General features: G+C 40.0%; 1 protein-coding gene across 1 annotated transcript in view; it reads left to right on the forward strand.

The window, feature by feature from the left end:
* IQCB1 (IQ motif containing B1) overlaps positions 1 to 26,302 on the forward strand; it is a 1,943,919-nt gene that overhangs the window by 412,494 nt on the left and 1,505,123 nt on the right. The window contains exon 5 of the mRNA XM_044075021.1: positions 25,234 to 25,327. Within this exon, the coding sequence (XP_043930956.1) occupies positions 25,234 to 25,327 (94 nt within the window). The remainder of the gene's footprint in view (positions 1 to 25,233; positions 25,328 to 26,302) is intronic.

The following is a 26,302-nucleotide window of genomic DNA, read 5'->3' on the forward strand; positions in this document are numbered from 1 at the left end:
GCTGTCAACTGAATGACAAGCCAAGACCTCTAGCACCCTCGCTTTCCAACCAGTGCTTCGTGTACTTACTCAAGTAGCTGACATACACACACTTTGAGATTTGATTTACACACGCATACACACCTTGGAAGGACTGGCACAGGTTTAGTAGCTATGACCCGTTCTGCCCAGACTCTAAGGTAGTTACTACTGCCACCAGTCACTCCTTATCGGCTATTTTAGGGGCATTAACAAAGGGTGTCCATGTGTACTGTGTAATGTTAAAACTAATACAAATGGTACTTTGACTAAGAGCAAGGCTATTAGGAGTGTCCCACACATTGTCACCTAATAAATATTCCTGTACTCTCAAAGGTTTAAATATAGTTAATAATAAATAATAAACGACCAAGGCAGTATTAAATATTTATTTATTTATTTATTATTTGTTGACCAGGAAAGTCTGACTAGGTTCCACAGATCCTGTTTTCAGCGGAGGCCCGTGCAGAAATGCTCCAGAAGCATGTCTTTAGAATGTGGGAGGAAACCGGAGTACCCGGAGGAAACCCACGCAAATGCAGGGAGAACATGCAAATTCCACACAGAAGGCACCCCAGCCGAGAATAGAACCGGAGAACCTCTTAATGTGAGGCGACAGCATTAACCGCTGCATCACTGTGCTGCCCATATAGATTATATAGATTCACACAGAGTGACATCAGAGTTTAAAACCACATGAAATATTTAAAAATAACATTGCCGTACAGGCTGACACAACTAAAGAAAAACAAAATCTAAACTAAGCTTTGCTATATTCCAGACTGTATTTAAGAAAGTTACTATATCCTATTAACTTATTTAGAGCAAGGCAGATGTGGTGAATGGTGCTTCTTGTTGTTGTCAGGTCCAAGACAGAATGCCGAATACTCACTGAGAGACTTAAAATAATATCTAAAATATTTCTGCTGGGATAGCTTGCAGAATGACATAATTTCTGGTTATCTAACATCTAGTTCCCAGGCAAAACCCACCATTGCTGAAGCTGGCCGTATTTAGCATCTACCTGTAAAAATACATAGACAAGGGCTTTTGTTCAGATCTTTGGCTGGAATTCATAAAACAGTTGCATTCCTTCATGCTTCCTCAGTAGCAGTTAGTTCACGCCAAAGACATATAGAAACATTACTAGTACAGAGTTTGTGTCTTTGGCTGCATTGAAGCATCTTTATGGCCTAGCCTATAAAGTAATTTAATTTCAGATATTTTTCTAAAATCTGCTGGACTGAGGTTAACCCTCTGTTAAAACAGATGCATTTAAACAGTTGCAGTAGTGCATGTACATTTCTGTTCTCTTCCAGTAGGGCACACTGTGGTTACATTTTAAACACAAACATCTGTAGAAAGCATTTAATATACCCATGACGTACAGTTCTAACACATTTGTAACACAAACATCTTATATGACATGCAGTTCTAATACATTTGTAACACCAGCATCTTCTATAAATAGTTTGATATTCACAAATGACATATAATTATTTACAAAATTCTAGCTAGCTGTGCTGGCAATACCTCCTTTTGTCACGCATGCCAGTGTACTTGTCCTCCCTTGCCGATAGCCATTTACTATCCCAGATATACCCTTATTATCTTTTTTTCCTTTTCTAACACTATTGGAGCTCCTCTAGCAGTCAGAATTGTAACTCTTGTTTTCCTTTGTCCCTGATATTCTGCTGAATATCCATCCTAAAATCCTTTTCTTGTCAAACTTGCATGCTGATTTCTTTCCAAATGTGTTTCCTACAGCATTGCAATGTGCACTCTCTCTCTTCAGTTGCCATCTACTCGGGTTTGAGTCCTAGCAACCTGATGGTTCCTTCTGTCTTTCCAAACATAATGTCCTCCTCCAGTGATCTTCTTACGGTATGACCAAAATAAGACAGTCGTAACTTCATCACTTGGGCTTTGAGTGACCTAGCTGGTTCGATCGCTTCAGAAATTGATTTCTTAGATGTTCATCGTGTTTCACTGTTGCAGTCATTACACTTAGGTTATCCTGCTGGCAGGCTACCCGCAGTCGGCCTGAATTCCAAAGTTCTGGTCCAGCATCGGTTGCTGTCACCTCTTCCCTGTTGTCAGTGCGCCAGGGGTTTATAAGATGCAGCCAATGCCATTTTCTTCAGTCTTTCTTGCCGCGCGGTGCCTGAAGCAAAAGCAGTTTGCAAGTGCCGGTCGGCCGACTTCTGAGATTTTCGAAATTGAATTTCAGATCTGAAGTCTTCAATAAAGCTAAGTACCCCATTGGGGAAACTTTTTCTTGCTCCGGACCGATGTCAGTAAAAGTTAACAATTGTATTTCTTGTGGGAAACAAATACCTCAGAAGGATTTTCATTCTTATTGTATTCCTTGCCTAGGCCCTGACCACGATGTTGCTAGTTGTCAGTTTTGTGCTAGATTCAACCAACGCACTATTAAGCGTTGGTTCGATTTTGTTTTACATTACTTTGGCCGAAGGTTTAACTATATAATGCCGTTGGAACAACTGACAACCGGAGTCCATAAAAAGCGCAAGGACAAAGAAAAAGACAGGCATCCGAGGTCAAAAAACGACGACGTAGCCTCTTCTAGGCCAGTCACCAGTTCAGTGGTTTTCAGTGAGGCGCTTCGCAGCCCCTGATACCCTCTACCTCAGAACCACAGGCCGCCTCCGACTCCCACGTGGAGACAGCTAGGCCTCTGGAAACTCAAGGTATTGGGCCTACGGAAACTACTCCCTCAGATGGGTCCGGAGCCGCTGAGCAGGCATCGGCTTCTGAGGGTGTTTTCAGACCTACACAGCTTACTATCAAGACCACTTCAGCAGCCAAGGCAAAGTCTAAAACACCTTTAAAGACAAATAAACAAGGACAGCATTCTCCTGGACAGTCATCCATGCCAAAGAAACAGATGCTCAAAATGGCCGAGGACCTAATTACTTTGATCAGGGGTTCCCATCCCCCTCCTGATTAAAGTCCTAGGCAAGACACTGACTATGACTACTCTGACCAGGTTTCTATTTCTTCTGATTCCTCTTCAGAACAGGGATATTCTCTTCCCTCCCTATGAGGACTCTGATGCTGAAGAATCTATCCCTTCAGCCTCTCCTCCTGAGGACCACTCTTTTGGGGAAACCCTGCACACCATGAGGGAGATTTCCATTGGGAGAGCCAGGATTATTCAGAATCCAAGAAAAGGCTCAGAGACGTTCTTTTATTGCCTCAGCACAGGCCTCTTGCTATCCCCCCTGTACTAGATATTGTTGATGATGTATTTTCTGAATCCAGTTTGACTCCTGATTCTTTACCCCCTGCACCAGTTAAGCCAGATAGGTACTACAGGGTTCCAGATTCTCATAACTTTCTTTATAAAATCCCCTGCTGCTGATCCAGAAACTATTTCTCATGGTCCCAAAGGTGTCAAGGCTTCCACTGCAAAAAACTCTGTTCCCTCTGATAGGGATTCTAGAGCACTGGACAGATGGGTGGAAAAAGTTTACACCTCTGCTACTTTAGCTGTAAGGAATTTAAACTGCCAGTTTCACATGTTTAAATATCAACAATACCTAATGTCTTTGCTAAAACAGAAAATGCTTACAAGCTCTGAATGTCCTGAGAACAAGGAAATGCAGGATTTATTGCATGCAGCTGAACAAGTGGGAAAACATACTTTGCAATGTGGTTTTGATTCACTAGAGGCTTTTTGCAGAGCCGCAGTTACAGGTTCTGTCATTCGAAGGCATGCTTGGTTAAAAGAACAGAGTTTACTTGACCATGTTAAAGCAAAATTATTGGATGCTCCATTACAGCATGATACTTTGTTTGGTGTTAAGGCAGAAGAGGTGTTAAAGAAAATGGAGGATAAAGCAAAATCAATGCAGACAGTAAAGGATTTCTTACAGGTTCAGCCACCTAGATTTAGCAGGAACTGGCCTTCTAAAAATTGGTCCTTTCCAGTGTCGGACAGGCCACAAAGAGGCAGATACAGATGCCCAAGAGGCAGAGCTTAGCCCCAAGGCTCATGCAGACCTAAACAATGGGGTGCTTTGCCCCCAAAGGAGAAGACAAATCACAACCTTATAGGAAACAGTCCCAATGACTTTCCTCTACAAATGCCAAGCACTTATCTTTTGGCAGCACCCTTAGGGGGAAAACTAGCACTTTTCTCACAAAATTGGCACATGATCACCCAGGACAAATGGGTACTGAATATTGTTTCTCAGGGTTACAGGTTCCACTTTCACACCCTAACAAGGTCTAAAGGTATGCCAGACCTGCCACACAATCAATGGGCAGAGGCACAAAAACAAATTTCTGCTCTCATGGACATGAGGGCTATTCAAAAAGTACCACAGCAAGAGCAGGGGCAAGGATTTTACTCAAGACTTTTCTTGGTACCCAGAATGGACAAAGCCTGGAGACCAATACTGGACCTGTCTATTCTAAATACCTTCCTGGACGTTCCAAAATTCAAAATGTTGACACTGCAGCAACTTCTACCCATGCTGGGCAAGACGGTTTGGCTAGTTACTTTGGTCCTCAAAAAGGCATACCTGCATGTCCCAATCCGACAATCTTGCAGAAGATACCTCAGATTCATAGCTGGTTCAATGCATTACCGATTTTCTGTACTGCCCTTTGGCTTATCTACTGTGCCCAGGGTCTTCACAAAATGTCTGGCGCAAGTAATTGCATTTTGCAGACAAAAAGGAATTCAAATATATCCCTACTTGGATGACTACCTTATTCAAGCAGAGAGCAAGGACATTCTACTAAAGCATTTGGAGTTTGTAAATAGATTACTAATTTGCCTAGGGTACACAGTAAACGAAAAGAAATCAAAACTAGTGCCCTCTCAAGAGATAATATTCCTGGGTGCAAGCTTAAATACAACTGCCCAGATGGCTTATCTCATGACAAGCAAAGGAAACTGACTCATTACTTTCAAATGATGGCAACAAAGACCCAGCTACCTGCAATAAATATTCTGCAGGCTTTGGGCTTCATGACATCCTGCATCCTGCTAATTCCATATGCAAGACTGCATATGAGGAAGCTACAATGGTATCTAAAAAGTGTTTGGACTCAACATTGCCACAGCCTGGAAACAATAGTAACTCTCATTCCCTGCCTGCAACAGGAGTTTCGATGGTGGGCACTGACCTGTTACCACAACAAGGAACAGTCTTTCACTTTACCCACAGCCAGGCAGACACAAACAACAGATGCATCGGATTATGCCTGGGGTCACACATGGCAGGAAAATGTATTCAGGGCATGTGGCCCGCAGATCAAATGCATCTTCATATCAATCAAAAAGAGATGCTAGCTGTACAGAATGCCCTGACAGCCTTCAAGGATCTACTACATCCAGGACAACTATTGCTAAAGACGGACAATACTACAATTATGTGGTACATAAACAAGCAAGGGGGCACACATTCCTACCCCCTCTGCAGGCAAGCCATGACTTTGTGGAACACAGCACTGACCTATCAAGTACATCTGCAGGCACAATTTCTGCCAGGAAAGTAAAATACTCTGGCAGACGAACTAAGCAGAAACCTCATGGACCCTCATGAGTGGAAACTAGATCCACAAGTCTTCAGCATGATAACAAGGAAATGGGGATGCCCAAACATAGATCTATTTGCCTTCTCTCTCAACTGCCAACTACAAAGATTCTGCACAAGGACTTATCACTCACAAGCATGGAAAGTGGATGCTCTATCATTCAGCTGGAAAACCCTAACAGTTTATGCCTTTCCACCACTGTCTCTCCTCCCCAAGGTACTCCTAAAAGTCAGACAAGAGAAGCCAAAAATGATTCTGATTGTCCCAGACTGGCCACGCCAGCACTGGTACCCAGTCCTAAAGAGCTTGTCTCTAGGCCCAGCCTGGACTTTACCTCAAATTCCTCATCTTCTGACTCAACAAAACAATCAGATCCTGCACAGCCAACTCAGAACCTTAAATCTGGCTGCATGGCAAATAATACAGCCACTCAGAACACACCTCTCTCTAAAGCTGTTATGGATGTCATTTTGGAAGCCAGGAGGCCCAGCACCAGGAAATCTTATGCAGAAAAATAGAAGAGATTCTGTGCTTGGAACCAGGCACAAGGACTTGAACCACTTGTTCCAAATATTCCTCAGATTTTACAATACCTAACTGAGATGCTGGACAAAGGCCTACCCTTCTCATCAATTAAGATCCATGCCTCTGCCATTCCAGCTCATTACAATATGGAACCTCCTATTTTCTCACATCCACTGCTAAGACAGTACCTCAGAGGGGCAAAAAACATAAGACCCCCAAGGAGAGCACTGATACCTACATGGAACCTCAACTTTGTCTTTGAAAAGCTCACACTGCCTCCTTTTGAGCCAGCCAATACAGCTGACATAAAATTCTTATCATGGAAAACTGCTCTGCTCCTAGCAATAACTTCAGCAAGAAGATTCTCAGAGTTACAGGCATTAATGGCAGTGGAACCTTTTATATTTTTTTTATCCGGACAGGGTTTCTCTAAGGACAAACCCAACATTTATGCCAAAGGTAGTATCCAGTGTGGCTCTCAACCAAACCATTAATTTGCCAACATTTTATCCAAATACCCAGAATAAAGGGGGGAGAGACTTCTGCACTCTTTGGACATACACAGGCAGCTACGCTTCTACTTGGACAAAACAAAAGCTTTCAGAAAAACTGAGCAACTGTTTGTAGCATATGCTGCAGGATCACAAGGAAAGGCTATTTCAAAGCAGACTATTTCAAAATGGATAGGAAACTACATTAGTTTCTGCTATGCACAGCATGGCAAATCAGTACCTAAGAATATTACGCCACATTCTACCAGGGCAGCAGCCACTTCAGCAGCCTTTCTCAGAGGAGTACCAACCAAGGAAATTTTGGAGGCTGCAACTAGGAGTTTAGTGCACACTTTTAACAAGCATTATCACTTACCTCTTTACTCTAAATCCAGAGCAGGCTTTGCCCCTGCAGTTCTGCAGGGATTCATAGCCACTCCTAGTCCTATTTAGACCCAGCCGCCCTACCTCAGCTTTGGGATTCAACCCAAGTGTAATGACTGTAACAGTGAAACACAATGAACATAGTACAGTTGTGTACCTACCATAAATGTAGATGTTCGAGTGTATTCACTGTTGAAGTCCAGGTTACCCACCCACCATCCCCCTTTCTTTGCTGGGACTTATCTATACCTTTCTATCCTATACAACCTATGTGGTGTATTTGCTTGTAGATGAAGAGTTTGTTTATTTTAGTGTATATTTTTATAAGCAATATGTATTGCCTACTTTCTTGGGGGCACCTGACATCTGGGGCAAGAAAAACTGAAGAAAATGGCATTGGCTGCATCTTATATAACCGTGGCGCACTGACGTCAGGGAACAGGCGACAGCAACTGACACCGGACCAGGACTTTGGAATTCAGGCCGACTGCAGGTAGCCTGCCAGCAGGATAACCCAAGTGTAATGACTGCAACAGTGAATACACTTGAACATCTACATTTATGCTAGGTACACAACTGTACTTTGTTCTGGCAGTCCACGGCATGCATAGAACCATTCTCCAACACTAATGTTTAAATAAGTCAGTCTTCTTTCTTTCTCATTTCTGTGGTGTCCAGCTTTCGCATCCATAATTGACCGCTAAGAAAATGAGTGCATGGACAACTCTTATCTTCATTTTGAGTGTTATTTCCTTGCTTTTTAATACTTTGTCAACAGCCTCCATTGTAGATCGACCAAGTGCTATTCTGCAAAGTATTTCTTCTTTGCTAATTGCTTCCATGTTTACAAAAGAGCCCAAGAGATTAAAATTCTCTAGAACTTCTATTATGTCATCTTCAAGTTCAAAATCTTCAACATTTTCTGTGTTCATAATCTTCATCTTGTTTATATTCCATTGTAATCCCATGTTATGCCTTTCGGCTTTAATTTTTCTCAGTCGATACAGCATGTCTTCTTTGCTGCTAGTGTTGAGTGTTGTGTCATCTGCATAGTGCAGGTTGTTTATATTTCACCCGGCAGTTTTAAAACCAATGTAGTCTTCTTCCAAATTTGCTTTTCTGAAGATAGCTTCACCTTAAAGGTTGAACAGGTAAGGTGGCAAGATGCATCCTTGCCTGGTACCATGTTTTATTAGAAACCAATCCGTGTTGCCATATTCAGTTTTCACTGCAGCGTCTTGATTTTCATAAAGGCTCTTTGTCAGCTGAGTTTTTTGTTTGGGTATTCTCATTTCTGCTAGAGTTATCTATAGTTTATCATGATCTACAGTCAAAAGCTTTGCTGTAGTCGTTAAAGTAAAAGTTTACGGGCTTTTGCTATTCTTTGTGCTTCTCCAATATCCATCTAACATTATCAGTAATGTCTCTTGTTCCTCAATTCTTTCTGAAACCAGCCTGAGCTTTGGGTATCTCTTGCACAACATATGATTGTAGCCTTTGTTTTAATATTTTCAGCAGTATTTTGCTGGTTTGTTGAATTAATGCAATCGTTTTGTAGTTGCTACAATCCTTAACATCGTCTTTCTTAGGTAGTGGTATGAACATTGATCTTCTCCAGTCGGTTGACTATGTTCTTCCCTTCCAAATCAGTTGACACAGTCGAGTGAGGGCCATGATAGCACATTCTGAGCCTTTGATTAATTCATTTGAAATACCGTTGATGCCAGGTGATTTGTTGTTCAATAAAGCTTTAATTGATGCTATGACTTCTTCTTTTAAAATATCTGGTTCTTCCTCAACGTCGATTTCTGGTTCACTTTCCCCAATGTTATCCACATTGTCTTTTTTTCCACTGGCGTCTTTAAGGATCACCAGTTGAGTTTGGAATTTCTGCCATAGTTTATTATCCTGATAAGCTAGTCTGTTTTCTCTGTTTATATGCTCCGATTCAATTTTCTGACAGATAGCCTTGAAAATATCATTGTATGACTTTCCAAATTTGATGTTGAAACTCTGTTCATTTGTGATACTTTTTTCTCTATCACTGGAAAAGTTTGCTTGTTTTCTTTGTTCTGCTACTTTTCTAGTTTCTTCAGATATCCCATGTGATTTCTTTGGCATTCTCTCTTCTGGAGTATTTTTTCACTTTCATTACTAATTATGGTTTTAGTGTTATTTCATATCTCTTCAGGCTCTCTGTCTTCTGTATCAACAACTGCAAATCTATTATTTAATTTTATCCAGTATTCTTGCAGAATATTTTCAATGCATATTTTAGAAGGTCTCTAATGATCTTCTTGTGAAGCTTTACCTTGATCTTGCATGTCAAAAGCTCGTGCTCACTTCCACAGTCAAATCTTGGTTTAGTCCTTGCCATCAACACTGCATATTTCCATCTCTGTCTTATGCAGATGTAGTCAATTTGATTTTCATACATGCCATATGGAGAAGTCCACATGTTCTGGTAACATTAGTGATGTTGAAAATACGTGTTTATGATTGACAATTGGTTGGCTGGTTGAAACCCATCCACCTTGGGAGAACCTGCTGCTAGTAAAACTACCGATGGCATAGCTTTCAACTTCACAGATGCACACAAGCCCTGGTGGCATGGCAAGACCATGTACCATGTTCAGGTATGTGCACTCTACATTTTTTATATAATTCAGTATCTTTCCTTTTTGTCTATACTTGTTAGGCCATTTACATTCCATGATAATATGGATAGCATAGACATTAGGATAAAAAGCTATTGATCCCACCTAATATTCATGACAGTTTTTTTATTTGTATTTCCATCTTTTATCTTACATGCACACACTAATGTTTGGCATTCTTATCTTTTATACAGTTGTTTCTTACTTCTCTACATGAACCTATGTCACATTTTCAAATCTTTTTGTTTTAATGAAAACCCTCAAAAAAATAAACTAAATAAATTTTCAGAATACCCAGGTCCCATTGCCTATTAACTTTGAAGAAACATACAAAAGTGTATACATCTTCAAAAATCAAAGTTTAACTCTTGAGATAGGAATATGTGTCCTGAATCAAACGTTGCACCATCCACCATTACCTAACCTAAAATTAAGGTTACCCATGCTAAAGTGCATGTTACAGCTTGTCTTTCCACTTACACTGATTAGTGTCTGTCCTTTTCTTATCTGTATTCCATTCCTGGCAGTTTGTATACTTTTAATCCTAAGGAAAAAGGTGCTAACATTATCATTAAATAAAAGTAAATGTTGCACTGTTCTGTTAAATGCAGTATAGTATTCTGGCTGCTATCTCTTATTCTCTTCCATTAATTTCCACCTTTATTTTTCACTGAACTGCTTGACATTGTAATTTAAAATTTTGCATTTCCTCAGCAAAGAATGTTGTGAACTCTCAAGATTAATTGCTTTCACCCACAAGTAGCTAATTAATGGGTAAAAGCAGGCAGCAATGAGAAAAGAAAACTGCAGATACACGAAGGATTCTTTGTAAATTTCACTCAGAACAAAATATACAAGTGCCCTCTGCTTCAGACATAATGACTCTCACTGAGACTATCTGCTAATGAAAAAAGTTAATATCTTTGTATATGCATAGAACTTAGCATTTTCCATGGCTTTCATCATTTTGTCTTATTTTTCAAGTCTTTTTGCTTACTAAAATCACTTATTTATACTTTAAGCCAAGGGTATTAATCTAGGCATCCACCCTTGTAAAAATAAGAGAAATTATCTTAATTCTACATGTAGTATAATCAATGCACTTTTACACCCCACCCCATGATCACAGCATAGTGACTTAATCATTTTCTGTCTATCCTTTCTTCTCTTGTTACACTGTAAAGCCTATATTTCTTGCCACTAAAAAGTTGTTTAATTTAATATCTTTAACACATACAACAGTCACTGAAAGACTCCTTCACATTTAAAGTAGCTGTGATGCACACTGTACAGAATTACTTTACTATGTAACATGCAGTTTATATCATGAAATGTTTTATCAAATAATATGAACAAGAATGTTTACTTACAGTGATTATTTTCCTATTAGCGATCTTTTAAATATTAATGACATAAAGTAGATGTATGCTTTACAGTCCACCCACAAGGTTAAAAAAGTCAGCAAAAGTAAAGTGCAATAATTCTCAGCCACTTTTTGTCGCAAAACCACATTTCACAAAAGTATGATGCTTTATAGTGACCCCGCGGTAGTGGTGCTGCGGTAGCATTGTCACCTCACAGCAGGACGTTGTCACGTTCGATTCTCAGCTAGAGCGTCTTCTGTGTGGAGGCATGTGTGAATGGGCGTGCCTTCGTTTAAGGTTGTGTTTCAGGGGTGGTAACTCTGCACTTAAAAATCCACTACCAAACATTAGCGGACCGGAGTTCCGCTGTGGTGACCCCTAACCGGGATAAGCCGAAAGACACAACAGCATGATGCTTTATAGTCTCCCATTTATTCAGTAATTTCAGTGTTGCTGATTTTTGTCTTGTTCAACTCCAACATCAGATTCTGGTTCAAGTCCAAGATCCTCCTGATTCTTCTAGTCAACTCCTGTGCTCTCTGTCTCTCACGCATTTTCCTTTTGAACATTGTCAAAAGTTTTACTCACAAAGTCCCTGTGAGCTTTATTGTCTGAAGAATGAGAAGCAGAGTCCCATTCTGTTTCTGGCTCACTGTTGGATGAACCTTTTTGTTATTTCCTCCTTAGTCTGTCCTGCATGTACAATTGTCATTGATCCTCCAGGAAAAATATTTTGAAGGGAGCTGGATGTAGCAGCTTGAATCTCACACCTGCTAGTTGAAAGTATTCCCCGACTGCTAAGATAAATTTACTTCTTTTTTACCTGGTGTATAGTAAATAATCATTTTTCTACAAACACTACTTTCTCCAGTTGTAAATAGTTTACCTCATGCCACAGTTTTGTCAGGATCAACTCTTTCTGCTGGTATGATTGCATCTTTACTAATATAGGTCTTGTCTGCTTTCTCCTGGTCAGGTTTGGAGCAGGCACTCAGTGTACCCTTTCATTTAACAAATTCTGCTGTGTAACACCAGTTCAGTTGCTTATTTGTATTTTCATAAAATTTTACTGCCTGTTCTTTCCGTTTGCTCTGGTACAGCAGAAAATGTTAGGTTTTCTCTACATACTCTGTGTTTTAACTCTACCATTTTTTAAAATGGTTTATCTTGAGAAGCCTCATGATCAGCTAGCCTTTACTTCATTTCAGCATGTGACACTTGCAGTTTTATCAGTTTTTCTGAATAACTTCTTAAAAGGCTGGAAAATTGAAGAAGCTTTGTTATTTGAGTTTATGTATTCCTCCAATGTTTAACTTATTTTAACCACATTTGATTTATTTTTTTCCTCTAAATTACTGGAAGCCATGTTTTGTACAAGAGGTAAAGCTTAAACTGTTTTTTTGCTGAATAACTGCGGGATTCTTCCTAGTCAGTCCTTTCTTTCTCTTCACTTTTTGTGGTTGATTTATTTTCTTTCTGGTTCATTGAATTTCTTCTTTGCTGGCATACAGAAAGTGTACTTACTAGCCAGTATCTGAATTTTACCCAAAATGACTATTTCACTGGCTGCTATTTCTCATTTTCTGCTTTCACACTCTGAGTATTAACATTAAGCTATTGATCAGTGTGTAGTCACCTTGGAAGTCCCAAAAATAATGTTTTTTGTCTGATTGTTACTTAAGGATGAATAAGATATGTTTGGGTTTTATGGGGTGTAGAAGGAGGTGCGAGTCACTAAGCCAAGTCTCAATCTGTGAGAGAACTTCTTGGGTGTACTGCTGTAGTTTAATAATGTTTTTGACAGAGTGGATGATTGTGTAATTGTTTGCGTATTTGATGATGGCTGCCTGTTTGATTGCTAAATGCAAGTCATTAATGAATATATTAAAATGTACTGGACCCAATATAGACCCTTGAGACACTCCCACAGTTACTGGGAAAAACGAGATGCTTTGCCACTTTACAGCTTTTGGTTTGTTTGAGATGTTATTGTTAAGCTAGGATCGTCAGCCTAGAGAAGGCATTTTGCCATAGATATTTTTGTTGTGGCACCATGTCAAATGTTTTGGACAGATCAAGGAATATAGAAAAGACAAGGTTAATGCTTTTTCTACTTTGATTTACTGCTATAATAAAGCATAGCAATGTAGTGGAGATGCTGTGAGTGAATTGAAACCATGCTTTGTAGGGTAAATTAGTGAGTAGGGTAAATTGGTGAGTTTTCAGTAACGTAGGTAAGAACTTGGGATAGTATTTATCCATGAGTTTTGTGGATCTAACTATTGGTACAGATTTTGTTGCATTCCCTGGTAAAGCTCTGCAGTACTGTAGTTCTTTTGGTTGTTAAAACCTGGGATGGTATATACTTTAAGTATTTTAGACAAAGGTGATAGGATGGCTATGAGCCTGTAAGTGGGGAGGTCTGTAGAGTTCTTACCCTTATTTAGGGAGAGTATGTAGGATTTTTTTGACAGACTGTGAGCATAGATTTCCTTGATAGACCGATTTATTAAGATGGACTCAGGGTATGCCAGAGCATTTGCAGCTGTTTTGATGTATTCAGCTGGTACGTTGTCTGGGGCAAGGGTTATGGGATTCTAAGTTTTATGTAGTTTTCTGATAGTGAATTTTGGGATGGATTGAAGTTTGAGAGCTTGGTAATGAGCTGTTGCAACTGGATGTGCTAGTAAGTACTAGTTGGAGAAGATTATGGGTTTAAGAGAGAGCAACATAATTTACAAAGTGTGAGTTAAATTGGTTATCAGTGTAGTCCCCTTGTGTATCTGTTTTTGGGGATAGGTTGGGCTGTAATGATGAAGCAAGTACTGGCAGTTGAAGCAGATGAGGTATGGCGAAGTTGGTGATTTGACCTGTTAGGGATGTTATTTCCTTCCAGAAGAGTTCTGGGTTGGTTGTGGCAAGAAGTATGTCTCTATCTGAAGTATAGGGACTGGGGTGAGTTGATTCCTGTTCTAGTTTGTTTTCTTAAATTAAGATATTCCTAGTGTAGATGGCTATTGAGAAAGTTATAGTTAGTGGAATTATCATTTTTCCAGTATGACCAGGCCTTATCCCTTTGTTTCATAAAATTATTGATTTCAGTTGCGAACCAGGGACACTTGTATCCCCTTAGTCTTCTGTGTGTGCAAGGAAATAATATTCCTGGATATTGATTAAGGTATTAGATAAAGAAAGTGAAAGCAGTGGGATCCTGTGTATGATACGTGGAGATCAGGCTGCGGAATTTAGAGTAACATCTGAGATAGCTAGTCTGTGTTCAAGGAATGAGTAATTGATTATTATTGGGGGGGGGTTATAGTTATGAAGGACCATATTGAGACAACAGGGCAGTGGTCTTTATTAGGTAGAATGCATGTACTGGTTTAGCTGTGAGTGATACTGGTGATAAGCCGATCTAAGTGCTTTCCAGATTGGTGGTTGATCCAAGTAGGAAATTTAACTAATTGCTCAAGACTGAAAGTTTGATCAAGGTATCTGTTTGTTTGGGTTCTGTAAGTCCCATATTGTAATGGCTACTGCAACAGTGATCTATTTGAAAATCTACTGATGTAATGTGATCCTATCTCGCCTACATTCTCTACAGATGGGTTCGGAGCCGATCCTCGGCTCCGACTCGGCCGCTATACAATAGAACGCAGTCTCTTATTGGCTGAGTTACCAGATCCCAGGATGCACCACTACTGCTTCCCCAGATCTCGTTTGCCGCTTCTGAAGCATAGACGTGGTCTTGGACTTGGCTGAGCTAAGTGCCTCTTAGTGACATTATTTTCTGTCAGATTTTTTGCTAAAACTTACCCAAAAGCTGTTATAACAGCTACTTGTTGTTGTGTGACTGTGAATTGAAAGTTTTTTGTGGTAAAATTGTATTTTTTGTAAGTCCCTGTTTGAGTTAGAGGGGCCTTGCCCTATCCTAGGCGTTTTAGTTAGAGTCTAGGCTGTTATTTGTGTAGTTTTTGTGTAGTTTTCGAAGTTTAGTGTGTCTGAAGTAGTTAAACATGTCGAAGGAACATAGACCATCAGGTTTTAAAAAATGTTCCAAATGTAGTTATAAAATGTCCATTACGGACGACCATTCATTGTGTGTTTACTGTTTGGGCCCGAAGCACCTCCAGGAATCCTGTAGCATTTGCCACGCTTTTTCCTCTCGCGTCCTCCAAGAGAGGAAAAATAAGTTGATTTTGAAAGGGCTTATTACCCCTTCCTTTGAGGAAGCCCTATCTTCTTCTTCTTCCCCTTTGAGGAAGAAAAAATCTTCGGCTCCGACCAGCCCGTCGGATCCGGCAGCTAAAAAGTCATGACAGGCTTCTCTGTCGGCTCCACGGACTTCGGAGCCGAGGGCGGAACGGTCTGCCTCGATGTCTCCAGCTTCGACTCCTCTGGCTTCGGAGTCGAGAGCTCGGGCGTTGAGAGGCGAGTCATCTCCATCGGCTCCACTGCCTTCGGAGCCGATGAGGGTTGCCCGCTCAGACTCTTTCCCTTCGGTGCCGAAGTCCCCATCGGCTCCAAGGGAAATTGCAGTGGTAGTGGAATCTCCCTCGGCGCCGATACTTCTTGAACCCATACGGAGCCGGTCCCCTAGTCTTTCGGAGCCGGCGGAGAAGTCGACTCGGACCCGGTCGGTCTCTTCTCGGTCATCGAGGATGTCTGATTCGGATTTAGACAGGGTGCTTCAAAGGCTTTTTCAGTCTCCGGTCTTTCAAAAGTTGATCTCGGCTCCAGCCCAGTCGGCTCCAGAGCCCGTTTCCCATCCTGTTATCTCGGTTCCTCCTCCAACAGCTTCGGCACCGTTGGAGTCAGTGTTGGTGGAGCCGGTGGAAGTTGTCAGGTCGGTTCCGACCCTAACTCCAACCCCGCCCTTCGGGTCGGGGTTCGGTATGCGTACCTCCTCTGTCCGATCCTTTCGGTTCCGAGTCTCCCTCTCAAAAGGCCCGGCGCGGGAGTTCCAACTGCTGTTGTGGCCTTGGGAGTTGAACCATCCCAGGACTCTGGGGTCCCGCCTTCAAGGCCAAGGAGGAGTGCCTTGGCCAAATCCTCTCGGGCCACTTCTACTATCTCACCACCACCTTCCCTTGGCACGGAGACTGGCTCCTTTGCAATCCCTCTGTCTCACGACAGCGGAGCCCTTGGGCCTGAGGTTACCCCCCATTAGTTCCTTCTTCCTGGAGGTCCTCCGAACATCTGCGGAGGAACCTCCGAGGAAGAAACAGTGCAAAAGGAAGCATGTCGACTCCTGATGAGTCTCTCACCTCGGATACCGACTCCAGATGATGCGGAAGGGTCCCCAAGTCGCCCTCGGATGATGTATCCTTTGCGGACATCTTGGAGATCCTTACAACGAGGCGACTGGCAGTCCAAACCCCTTCTGCTGAGGAGTCGGTTTTCCTCAAGGCCTTCGGGCTCAGCCCTCCGCCTCCTGGGTGTCTCCGCCTTCGATGAGCTTCTGGATTTGATCTCTCGAAGGGCGTGGGAACACCCGGACTCTGTTGAACCGGTGCCAGCTCACCCCAATAAATTCCTTTCGCACCCCTGATAAGGACTTTCAAAAGGTGTGGCTGTAGATGCCTTGGTGGTGGCATCTGCCACCCAGCAAGATGTGGCAGAGGCTTCAACGTCCGTCCATCCTCCTAATAAGGAGTCTAGGAGCATGGATCGGTACGGGAAGCTGCATCTTTACTTCAGCGACATTTACACTAAGGTCTCTGAACTACTTGACGCATTTCACCAGACTGCAGAGGGATCTGGTCAAGGAGATTTCGGATACCCTCTCCGGTAACTTACCTGAGCAGTTGGCCCAGACGGTTAACTCCCAGTTGGCTACCTTGTCCTCAAGTATCCAAACTCGCCCATGAGGCTCATTTCTTATGCAGTCCGAAGGAGCGAGCAGAGCGGCGGAACAGGTGTTGCTCTACGGAGACAAGCCTGGCTATGCTCTGTGTCACTTATGGAGGCCTTTAAGTCTTCCTTTGCCAACGCTTTGATGGGTCCTCTCTGTTTGGACCCAAGGTAAAGGACACTGACTCGCTGCGTAACAGGAGGGTAAGACTTTAACTGCCGAGGGGCCGGCTGACTTAGTGTCTGTCCTTTTTCTTATCTGTATTCCATTCCTGGTAGTTTGTATACTTTTAGTCCCAAGGAAAGCAAGGTGCTACTACACATTATCACTAGCTAAATAAAAGTAACAATGTTGCACTGTTCTGTTAAATGCGTATAGGTATCTCTGGCTGCTAATCTCTTTATTCTCTTCCATTAATTGTCCACCTTTATTTTTCACTGAACTGCTTGACATTGTAATTTTAGTACCTTTGCATTCTCAGCAAAGAATGTTGTGAACTCTCAAGATTAATTGCTTGCACCCACAAGTAGCTAATTAATGGGTAAAAGCAGGCAGCAATGCAGGAGAAAGAAAACTGCAGATATACTTAAGGATTCTTTGTAAAATTTCACTCAGAACAAAAATATACAAGTGTCCTCTGCTTCAGAATATAATGACTCTCAATTGAAACTTATCTGCTAATGAAAACAGTTAATATCTTTGTATATGCATAGAACTTAGCATTTTCCATGGCTTTCATAATTTTGTCTTATTTTTCAAGTTGTTTTGCTTACTAAAATCACTTATTTATACTTTTAAGCTTAAGGGTATTAATCTAGGCATCCACCCTTGTAAAAATAAGAGAAATTATCTTAATTCTACATGTAGTATAATCAATGCAGTTTTACACCTCACCCCATGATCACAGCATAGTGACTTAATCATTTTCTGTCTATCCTTTCTTCTCTTGTTACACTGTAAAGCCTATATTTCTTGCCACTAAAAAGTTGTTTAATTTAATATCTTTAACACATACAACAGTCACTGAAAGACTCCTTCACATTTAAAGTAGCTGTGATGCACACTGTACAAAATTACTTTAGTATGTAACATGCAGTTTATATCATGAAATGTTTTATCAAATAATATGAACAAGAATGTTTACTTACAGTGATTATTTTCCTATTAGCGATCTTTTAAATATTAATGACATAAAGTAGATGTATGCTTTACAGTCCACCCACAAGGTTAAAAAAGTCAGCAAAAGTGCAATAATTCTCAGCCACTTTTTCTCGCAAAACCACATTTCGCAAAAGTATGATGCTTTATAGTGACCCGCGGTAGTGGTGCTGCGGTAGCGTTGTCACCTCACAGCAAGACGTTGTCACGTTCGATTCTCAGCTAGAGCGTCTTCTGTGTGGAGGCATGCGTGAATGGGTGTGCCTTCGTTTAAGGTTGTGTTTCAGGGCTGGTAACTCTGCACTTAAAAATCCACTACCAAACATTAGCGGATCGGAGTTCCGCTGTGGTGACCCCTAACCGGGATAAGCCGAAAGACACATCAGCATGATGCTTTATAGTCTGCCATTTATTCAGTAATTTCATTGTTGCTGATTTTTGTCTTGTTCAACTCCAACATCAGATTCTGGTTCAAGTCCAAGATCCTCCTGATTCTTCTAGTCAACTCCTGTGCTCTCTGTCTCTCACACATTTTCCTTTTGAACATTGTGAAAAGTTTTACTTGCAAAGTCCCTGTGAGCTTTATTGTCTGAAGAATGAGAAGCAGAGTCCCATTCTGTTTCTGGCTCACTGTTGGATGAACCTTTTTGTTATTTCCTCCTTAGTCTGTCCTGCATGTAAAATTGTCATTGATCCTCCAGGAAAAAATTTTGAAGGGAGCTGGATGTAGCAGCTTGAATCTCACACCTGCTAGTTGAAAGTATTCCCCGACTGCTAAGATAAATTTACTTCTTTTCTATCTGGTGTATAGTAAATAATCATTTTCTACAAACACTACTTTCTCCAGTTGTAAGTAGTTTACCTCATGCCACACTTTTGTCAGGATCAACTCTTTCTGCTGGTATGATTGCATCTTTACTAATATAGGTCTTGTCTGCTTTCTCCTGGTCAGGTTTGGAGCAGGCACTCAGTGTACCCTTTCATTTAACAAATTCTGCTGTGTAACACCAGTTCAGTTGCTTATTTGTATTTTCATAAAATTTTACTGCCTGTTCTTTCCGTTTGCTCTGGTACAGCAGAAAATGTTAGGTTTTCTCTACATACTTTGTGTTCTAACTTTACCATTTTTTAAAATGGTTTATCTTGAGAAGCCTCATGATCAGCTAACCTTTACTTCATTTCAGCATGTGACTTTTGCAGTTTTATCAGTTTTTCTGAATAACTACTTAAAAGGCTGGAAAATTTTAGAAGCTTTGTTATTTGAGTTTATGTATTCCTCCAATGTTTAACTTATTTTAACCACATTTGAATACATTTGATTTATTTTTTTCCTCTAAATTACTGGAAGCCATGTTTTGTACAAGAGGTGAAGCTTAAACTGTTTTTTACTGAATAACTGCAGGATTCTTCCTAGTCAGTCCTTTCTTTCTCTTCACTTTTTGTGGTTGATTTTCTTTCTGGTTCATTGAATTTCTTCTTTGCTGGCATACAGAAAGTGTACTTACTAGCCAGTATCTGAATTTTACCCAAAATGACTATTTCACTGGCTGTTATTTCTCATTTTCTGCTTTCACACAGGGAGTATTAACATTAAGCTATTGATCAGTGTGCAGTCACCTTGGAAGTCCCAAGAATAATGTTTTTTGTCTGATTGTTACTTAAGGATGAATAAGATATGTTTGGGTTTTATGGGGTGTAGAAGGAGGTGCGAGTCACTAAGCCAAGTCTCAATCTGTGAGAGAACTTCTTGGGTGTACTGCTGTAGTTTAATAATGTTTTTGACAGAGTAGATGAATTTGTAATTGTCTGCGTATTTGATGATGGCTGCTTGTTTGATTGCTAAATGCAAGTCATTAATCAATATATTAAAATGTACTGGACCCAATATAGACCCTTGAGACACTCCCACAGTTACTGGGAAAAACGAGATGCTTTGCCACTTTACAGCATTTGGTTTGTTTGAGATGTTATTGTTAAGCTAGGATCGTCAGCCTAGAAAAGGCATTTTGCCATAGTTATTTTTGTTGTGGCACCATGTCAAATGTTTTGGACAGATCAAGGAGTATAGAAAAGACAAGGTTAATGCTTTTTCTACTTTGATTTACTGCTATAATAAAGCATAGCAATGTAGTGGTGATGCTGTGAGTGAATTGAAACCATGCTTTGTAGGGGAAATTAGTGAGTAGGGTAAATTAGTGAGTTTTCAGTAACGTAGGTAAGAACTTGGGATAGTATTTATCCATGAGTTTTGTGGATCTAACTATTGGTACAGATTTTGTTGCATTCCCTGGTAAAGCTCTGCAGTACTGTAGTTCTTTTGGTTGTTAAAACCTGGGATGGTATATACTTTAAGTATTTTAGACAAAGGTGATAGAATGGCTATGAGCCTGTAAGTGGGGAGGTCTGTAGAGTTCTTACCCTTATTTAGGGAGAGTATGTAGGATTTTTGACAGACTGTGAGCATAGATTTTTGATAGACCGGTTTATTAAGATGGACTCAGGGTATGCCAGAGCATTTGCAGCTGTTTTGATGTATTCAGCTGGTACGTTGTCTGGGGCAAGGGTTATGGGATTCTAAGTTTTATGTAGTTTTCTGATAGTGGATTTTGGGATGGATTGAAGTTTGAGAGCTTGGTAATGAGCTGTTGCAACTGGATGTGCTAGTAAGTACTAGTTGAAGAAGATTATGGGTTTAAGAGAGAGCAACATCATTTACAAAGTGTGAGTTAAATTGATTATCAGTGGAGTCCCCTTGTGTATCTGTTTTTGGGGCTAGGTTGGGCTGTAATTATGAAGCAAGTACTGGCAGTTGAAGCAGATGAGGTATGGCGAAGTTGGTGATTTGACCTGTTAGGGATTTTATTTCCTTCCAGAAGAGTTCTGGGTTGGTTGTGGCAAGAAGTATGTTTCTATCTGAAGTATAGGGACTGGGGTGAGTTGATTCCTGTTCTAGTTTGTTTTCTTAAATTAAGATATTCCTGGTGTAAATGGCTATTGAGAAAGTTATAGTTAGTGGAATTATCATTTTTCCAATTTGACCAGGCCTTATCCCTTTGTTTCATAAAATTTTTGATTTCAGTTGCGAACCAGGGGCACTTGTATCCCCTTAGTCTTCTGTGTGTGCAAGGAAATAATATTCCTGGATATTGATTAAGGTATTAGATAAAGAAAGTGAAAGCAGTGGGATCCTGTGTATGATACGTGGAGATCAGGCTGCGGAATTTAGAGTAACATCTGAGATAGCTAGTCTGTGTTCAAGGAATGAGTAATTGATTATTATTTGGGGGGGGGGGCTTTATAGTTATGAAGGACCATATTGAGACAACAGGGCAGTGGTCTTTATTAGGTAGAATGCATGTACTGGTTTAGCTGTGAGTGATACTGGTGATAAGCCGATCTAAGTGCTTTCCAGATTGGTGGTTGATCCAAGTAGGAAATTTAACTAATTGCTCAAGACTGAAAGTTTGATCAAGGTATCTGTTTGTTTGGCTTCTGTATGTCCCATATTGTAATGGCTACTGCAACAGTGATCTATTTGAAAATCTACTGTTATGATAAGCAAACTACACAACTGTACTTTCTTATCCTCTCTTGATTTATCTCATCATCTTACTCCTCTCACCTTCTCACTTTTGACCTTCACTTTCCTTGGGGTTCTTGCCTCAGCATGCTCCTGACTCAGCACCTCATCTCTGTTAGTCCTCCCCTGTCTTCTCTGAATTAACCTCATTCTTCCTACTCCCTGCATCACCTCCTACCTTGCACACCTTCTGCTTGCCCTTCTCCCACTGTGCCTCCTTTTCCTTTGCATGCATTTTCCTTTCTTCTGCCTTCTCCTTTTAGCTACTTTCTTCCTGTCCCTATTCCCCTACCAACATTTACACTTGTATCTCTTAGAGGCCCCACCCTTGACCTCCTCTCATGAGTGGCCACCTCTTTCCATGTATAACTTTTGCCTGATCCTGTTGACTGCTTGCCCTTGCTTCTTCCTGCCTCAGTTCTTCTCATCCATCAGGGCAACCTTCTGAATGCCTGTATTTCCCTTTCTCCTACATACTGCACTGCCTGACCCCCTTCCCTTAGCTTTCTAGGCCACAGCTGCCAGGTCATATCTTGAACACATCGCCAACATATTCCTGTCCACTAATGTGCAGCACCTTCTACCCAAATCTTATTAACCTAGATTAGTAATCTTCTTTACTGACACTGAAAAAATCTGGTAAAAGCATTTCTTATAGGGTTCACTGGGGTTCTCATTTATTCATTGACTTCTTTATGCTCTTTCTGTCTATGGTTTATTGACTCACTGGTATTTTCATCTCAAACGTGCATCAGAAGGGCTTGTTTTTTATGTTCTTGCTACTTTTAACTGTTTGAATGCAGGTTTATTTGATTTTTGCCAATGTGGCCTATTTTGTTGGTTTTCCAAGATTATGCTAAGCATATCAGTAGCATCTAATAATGGATTACCATGTGATAAAGCTTATTTTTTCAGTTTTGTTTGTGTAGTTATCTCCTCCCCTTTACTTAACCTATTTTACTTTCCAGTGCAAACCCATCACTTCACAATCGTCCAGTGCATTTAAAAGCAGATGTTTGCAAATGTATACAACATAGTACACTAGATTGTTGAGCCAAAATGAACTCAAAAAGGCAAATGCAGTATTACTTGTTGTCTACCTGACCTGCCTGCCTGTGATGTCACTGACCACCTTAGTTACTGACTGACTGGAAAGCGCTGTTTTTTGATGGATAACTTTATAAAGAGTTACCTGATGGATGCCTATCTTTCCCTATTTTGCATATAACTGTACTCAGCAAAATGGGTTCTTCTTTCCAGACATATATTAGCTTCATATCCTAGGATGATTTTGTCCTCTGAGATAAGGTATGTGGAATTTTTAAAAAAATATTTTTATACTGGATGTTACCCTTCATGAGAGTTTTTTGTTCTAAGCTAGTTAGCACCTATACACAGATCTTTAACTCTAAAAAGGACCTTCTTGTGTGTGTGTGTGTGTGTGTGTGTGTGTGTGTGTGTGTGTGTGTGTGTGTGTGTGTGTGTGTGTTTATGGTAGTTGTAAGTCTGAGGACCAATACTGTTCTCTTTGAATTGCAAAATCAGTCGGGAGTATGTCTATCTATCTATATTTATATCTATATCTATCTATCTATCTATATATATATATATATATATATATATATATGTATGTGTACACACACAGTGGATAAGTGTATACAGCCCTATTAAAATGCCAAATTTTTGTGATATAAAAAAAATGAGACAACAATAAATCGTTTCAAAACTGTTCCCACCTTTAATGTCACCTATAACCTGTACAATTCAATTGAAAAACAAACAAATCTGTTAGGGGAAAAATATAAAAAATAAGAAACGTACAAAAAGCTGGTTGCATAAGTGTGCACACCCTTAAAATAATGCTTTCTTGAAGCACCTTTTGATTCATTATGGTCTCATTTTTTTATATCACAAAAACCTGGCATTAACAGGGGTGTGTACACATTTTATATCCACTGCATATGTTTGTTTGTTTGTGTCTTTCAGCTTTTCCCGGTTAGGGGTCGCCACAGCGGAACTCCGGTCCACTAATGATTGGTAGTGGATTTTTACGTACCGGGTTACCAGCCCTGACACACAACCTTCAATGAAGGCACACCCCATTCACGTATGTCTCCACACAGAAGACGCTCTAGCTGAGAATCGAACGGGACAATGTCTTGCTATAAGATGACAACACTACCGCAGCACCACCACCGCAGTACACTTTATATCCACTGCATATATATGTGTGTGTGTGTGTGTGTAGGGCAGCTGATCAAATGATATTGACACCCAGAATATTCATGGAACAATGCCAAAACTACAGAGTGAAGTAAACCAAATACTAGTGTATTTGCTGAGGTGGGGTTGGGCAAACTCAGCATTATCAGTCTTGCACATTTGTCAACCATCTGTCTGTGTCGACCAAACAGATGTCGATGTAGCTGGTCATTCGACCAACTGTCCATAACCTATATATATATATATCATGGAATATTACTGTATACTCTGAGGTACTGTGACATTAGTATTAGTATCATGTTTAGCAGGGGTATGGAGATACAGCCCCCAATGTCATAGAGTATACAGGTTGCTAAAGCACTGTAATGATAAAAGATTGAATTCTGAAATTCACATTTCATGGGATGGGGATGGAATCTTGGTTAATTTTTTCGAGTTTTGGGACCCAGAATTCCAGGTTTTGCAGTTATAATTGTGAGACTTGTATTAATAAGTGTGTGTGTGATTTTGTTTGTGTGAATATAAAAATATGTCTAGTAGTTAAGAGCAGAGGACTAAAACTACGAGTTGCTAATGAGCATCATTTAGTCCTGAGTTTGACTCCCTTAGTCCCCAGAAGCATTTGATGGGTTTACTTATTCTTAATTAATTGTGTGTGTGTGTGTGTGTGTGTGTGTGTGTATACATGCATATATATATATATATATATATGTATATATATATATATATATATATATATATGTATATATATATATATATATATATGTATATATATATATATATATATATATATATATATTTCATTACAGTTGAGATCAAAAGATCAAACTTGTGAATGTTCAAACTGTGTAAATGGACATTGCAGTATGGGGGGGGGGCACAGGGGGACTTGCCCCCCTGCAAAAATGTAAAAAAAAAAAGTTTTTGTTTTTATTTTTTTTATTGACATTTCGAACTTTCACAAGGTTGAGCTTATGGTCTCGACCATAAGAAATTCGAACTTGTGAAAGTTCAGAATTTAGAAGTAGACCCATACATATATATCTATATATATAAGCACACACATATCCTTATGCTCATTCATTTGTGTTTATAAATACATCTATGTGTATGTGTGTGGTGCACTAGTCTGTAAATAAACATCAGTACCTGTGTGTCCCTTTTAATTTTCAGATTACTGAGGGATTTGTTCTGCACAGAGTTAACCAGACAGTGTGTTAGTAGTGCTTATTGCACTCACAGCACTCCATTAGCACAAAGATTAGATTACACTGCAAGCCCTGCTTTTCCATAAAGCAGTGGCATGTATCATACCTTCCAGTCATGTTTTATTGTTTTGGTAATATTGTATATTTGTTGAAAAGGTTCTCCACTTTTGATGTTATATATCTCTTTATTTTTATTATAGGACTGTGAAAAAATGGAGTTTTTGCACCATTTTCGTACTGTAACAGATTCACTGTGCTGGCTAATTGGTGGGCATTTTATGCTTGCACAGCATGGTAAGTAAAACTCTGAAAAATTGATAACACAAATGTACTCCTTATCGTGAAATGCTTTTCTTGGTGTGTATTGTACATCTATGTAACCTTCAATATGAACTGAATACTTTAATAATAATCTACAGTGAGGATTTACAAATGAAATGGTATGAGAGAAGTTCAACGAGACAAGGTGACACAGAACTGGTAATAGTACATTGTATAGACTTAACCATGAAACTTTCAGGCAGCCAGCTGTTTGGAAGATATGCAGCTTTTGTTATTATTAAGTTTGTGAATGTTGTTTTAAACATTCCCATTTTAATAAATAAATAAAGATGGTAGTATTGGGAAGCAAATAGCTTCTAACTTAAAACAACTGATAACTGAATTTGATTATAATAACTTTTTCAGTGCTGTATTTCAAGCTCAAGGGAAGTTGCCTGCTGTCCCATCTACTTCCATTATGGACAGCGACATTTTCTCTATATGTAGTCCTTCTCATAGGCCTTAAGATTCTCTTCACTGGTGCCCATGACCTGGGCACTGGTACAGATGTTACTGGAAACATTTCATGCAGTCTGTCAGGTGTGCGTAAAATACTTCTGCAAGTATTTCCATGTGAATATTCTAGATTTTCTGGATTTATCATTAGTGGATTGGAGCTCTGCTGTAGTGACCCCTAACCGGGAAAAGACGAAAGACAGTTATTCACTGTTTTGGGGGCTTTACAAACTTCCCTCCACCTTTCTTTGATAATAACCCTATACAATAGTCTCTGCCATGCCAGTGTTAGTTTTTTTCATATAATTTCCTCTCTGTTATGCTTGCCTTGTAAATTATTATTAGCTTAAGATGTTCTAGTTTCTGTTAATAATTTGACTACCTCCATTTTTTCAGATTCCTTTTTTGATTTCATTATCATACTTTTGTAAAATTCTAAATAGTCCCCTGTATTTCATTATTTCTCAAGTGCTTGGATTATATTTCTCTACA

The sequence above is a fragment of the Protopterus annectens genome, chromosome 6.part0 (assembly GCF_019279795.1).
Source record: "Protopterus annectens isolate FY-2018-M chromosome 6.part0, PAN1.0, whole genome shotgun sequence".
Taxonomy (NCBI): domain Eukaryota; kingdom Metazoa; phylum Chordata; order Ceratodontiformes; family Protopteridae; genus Protopterus; species Protopterus annectens.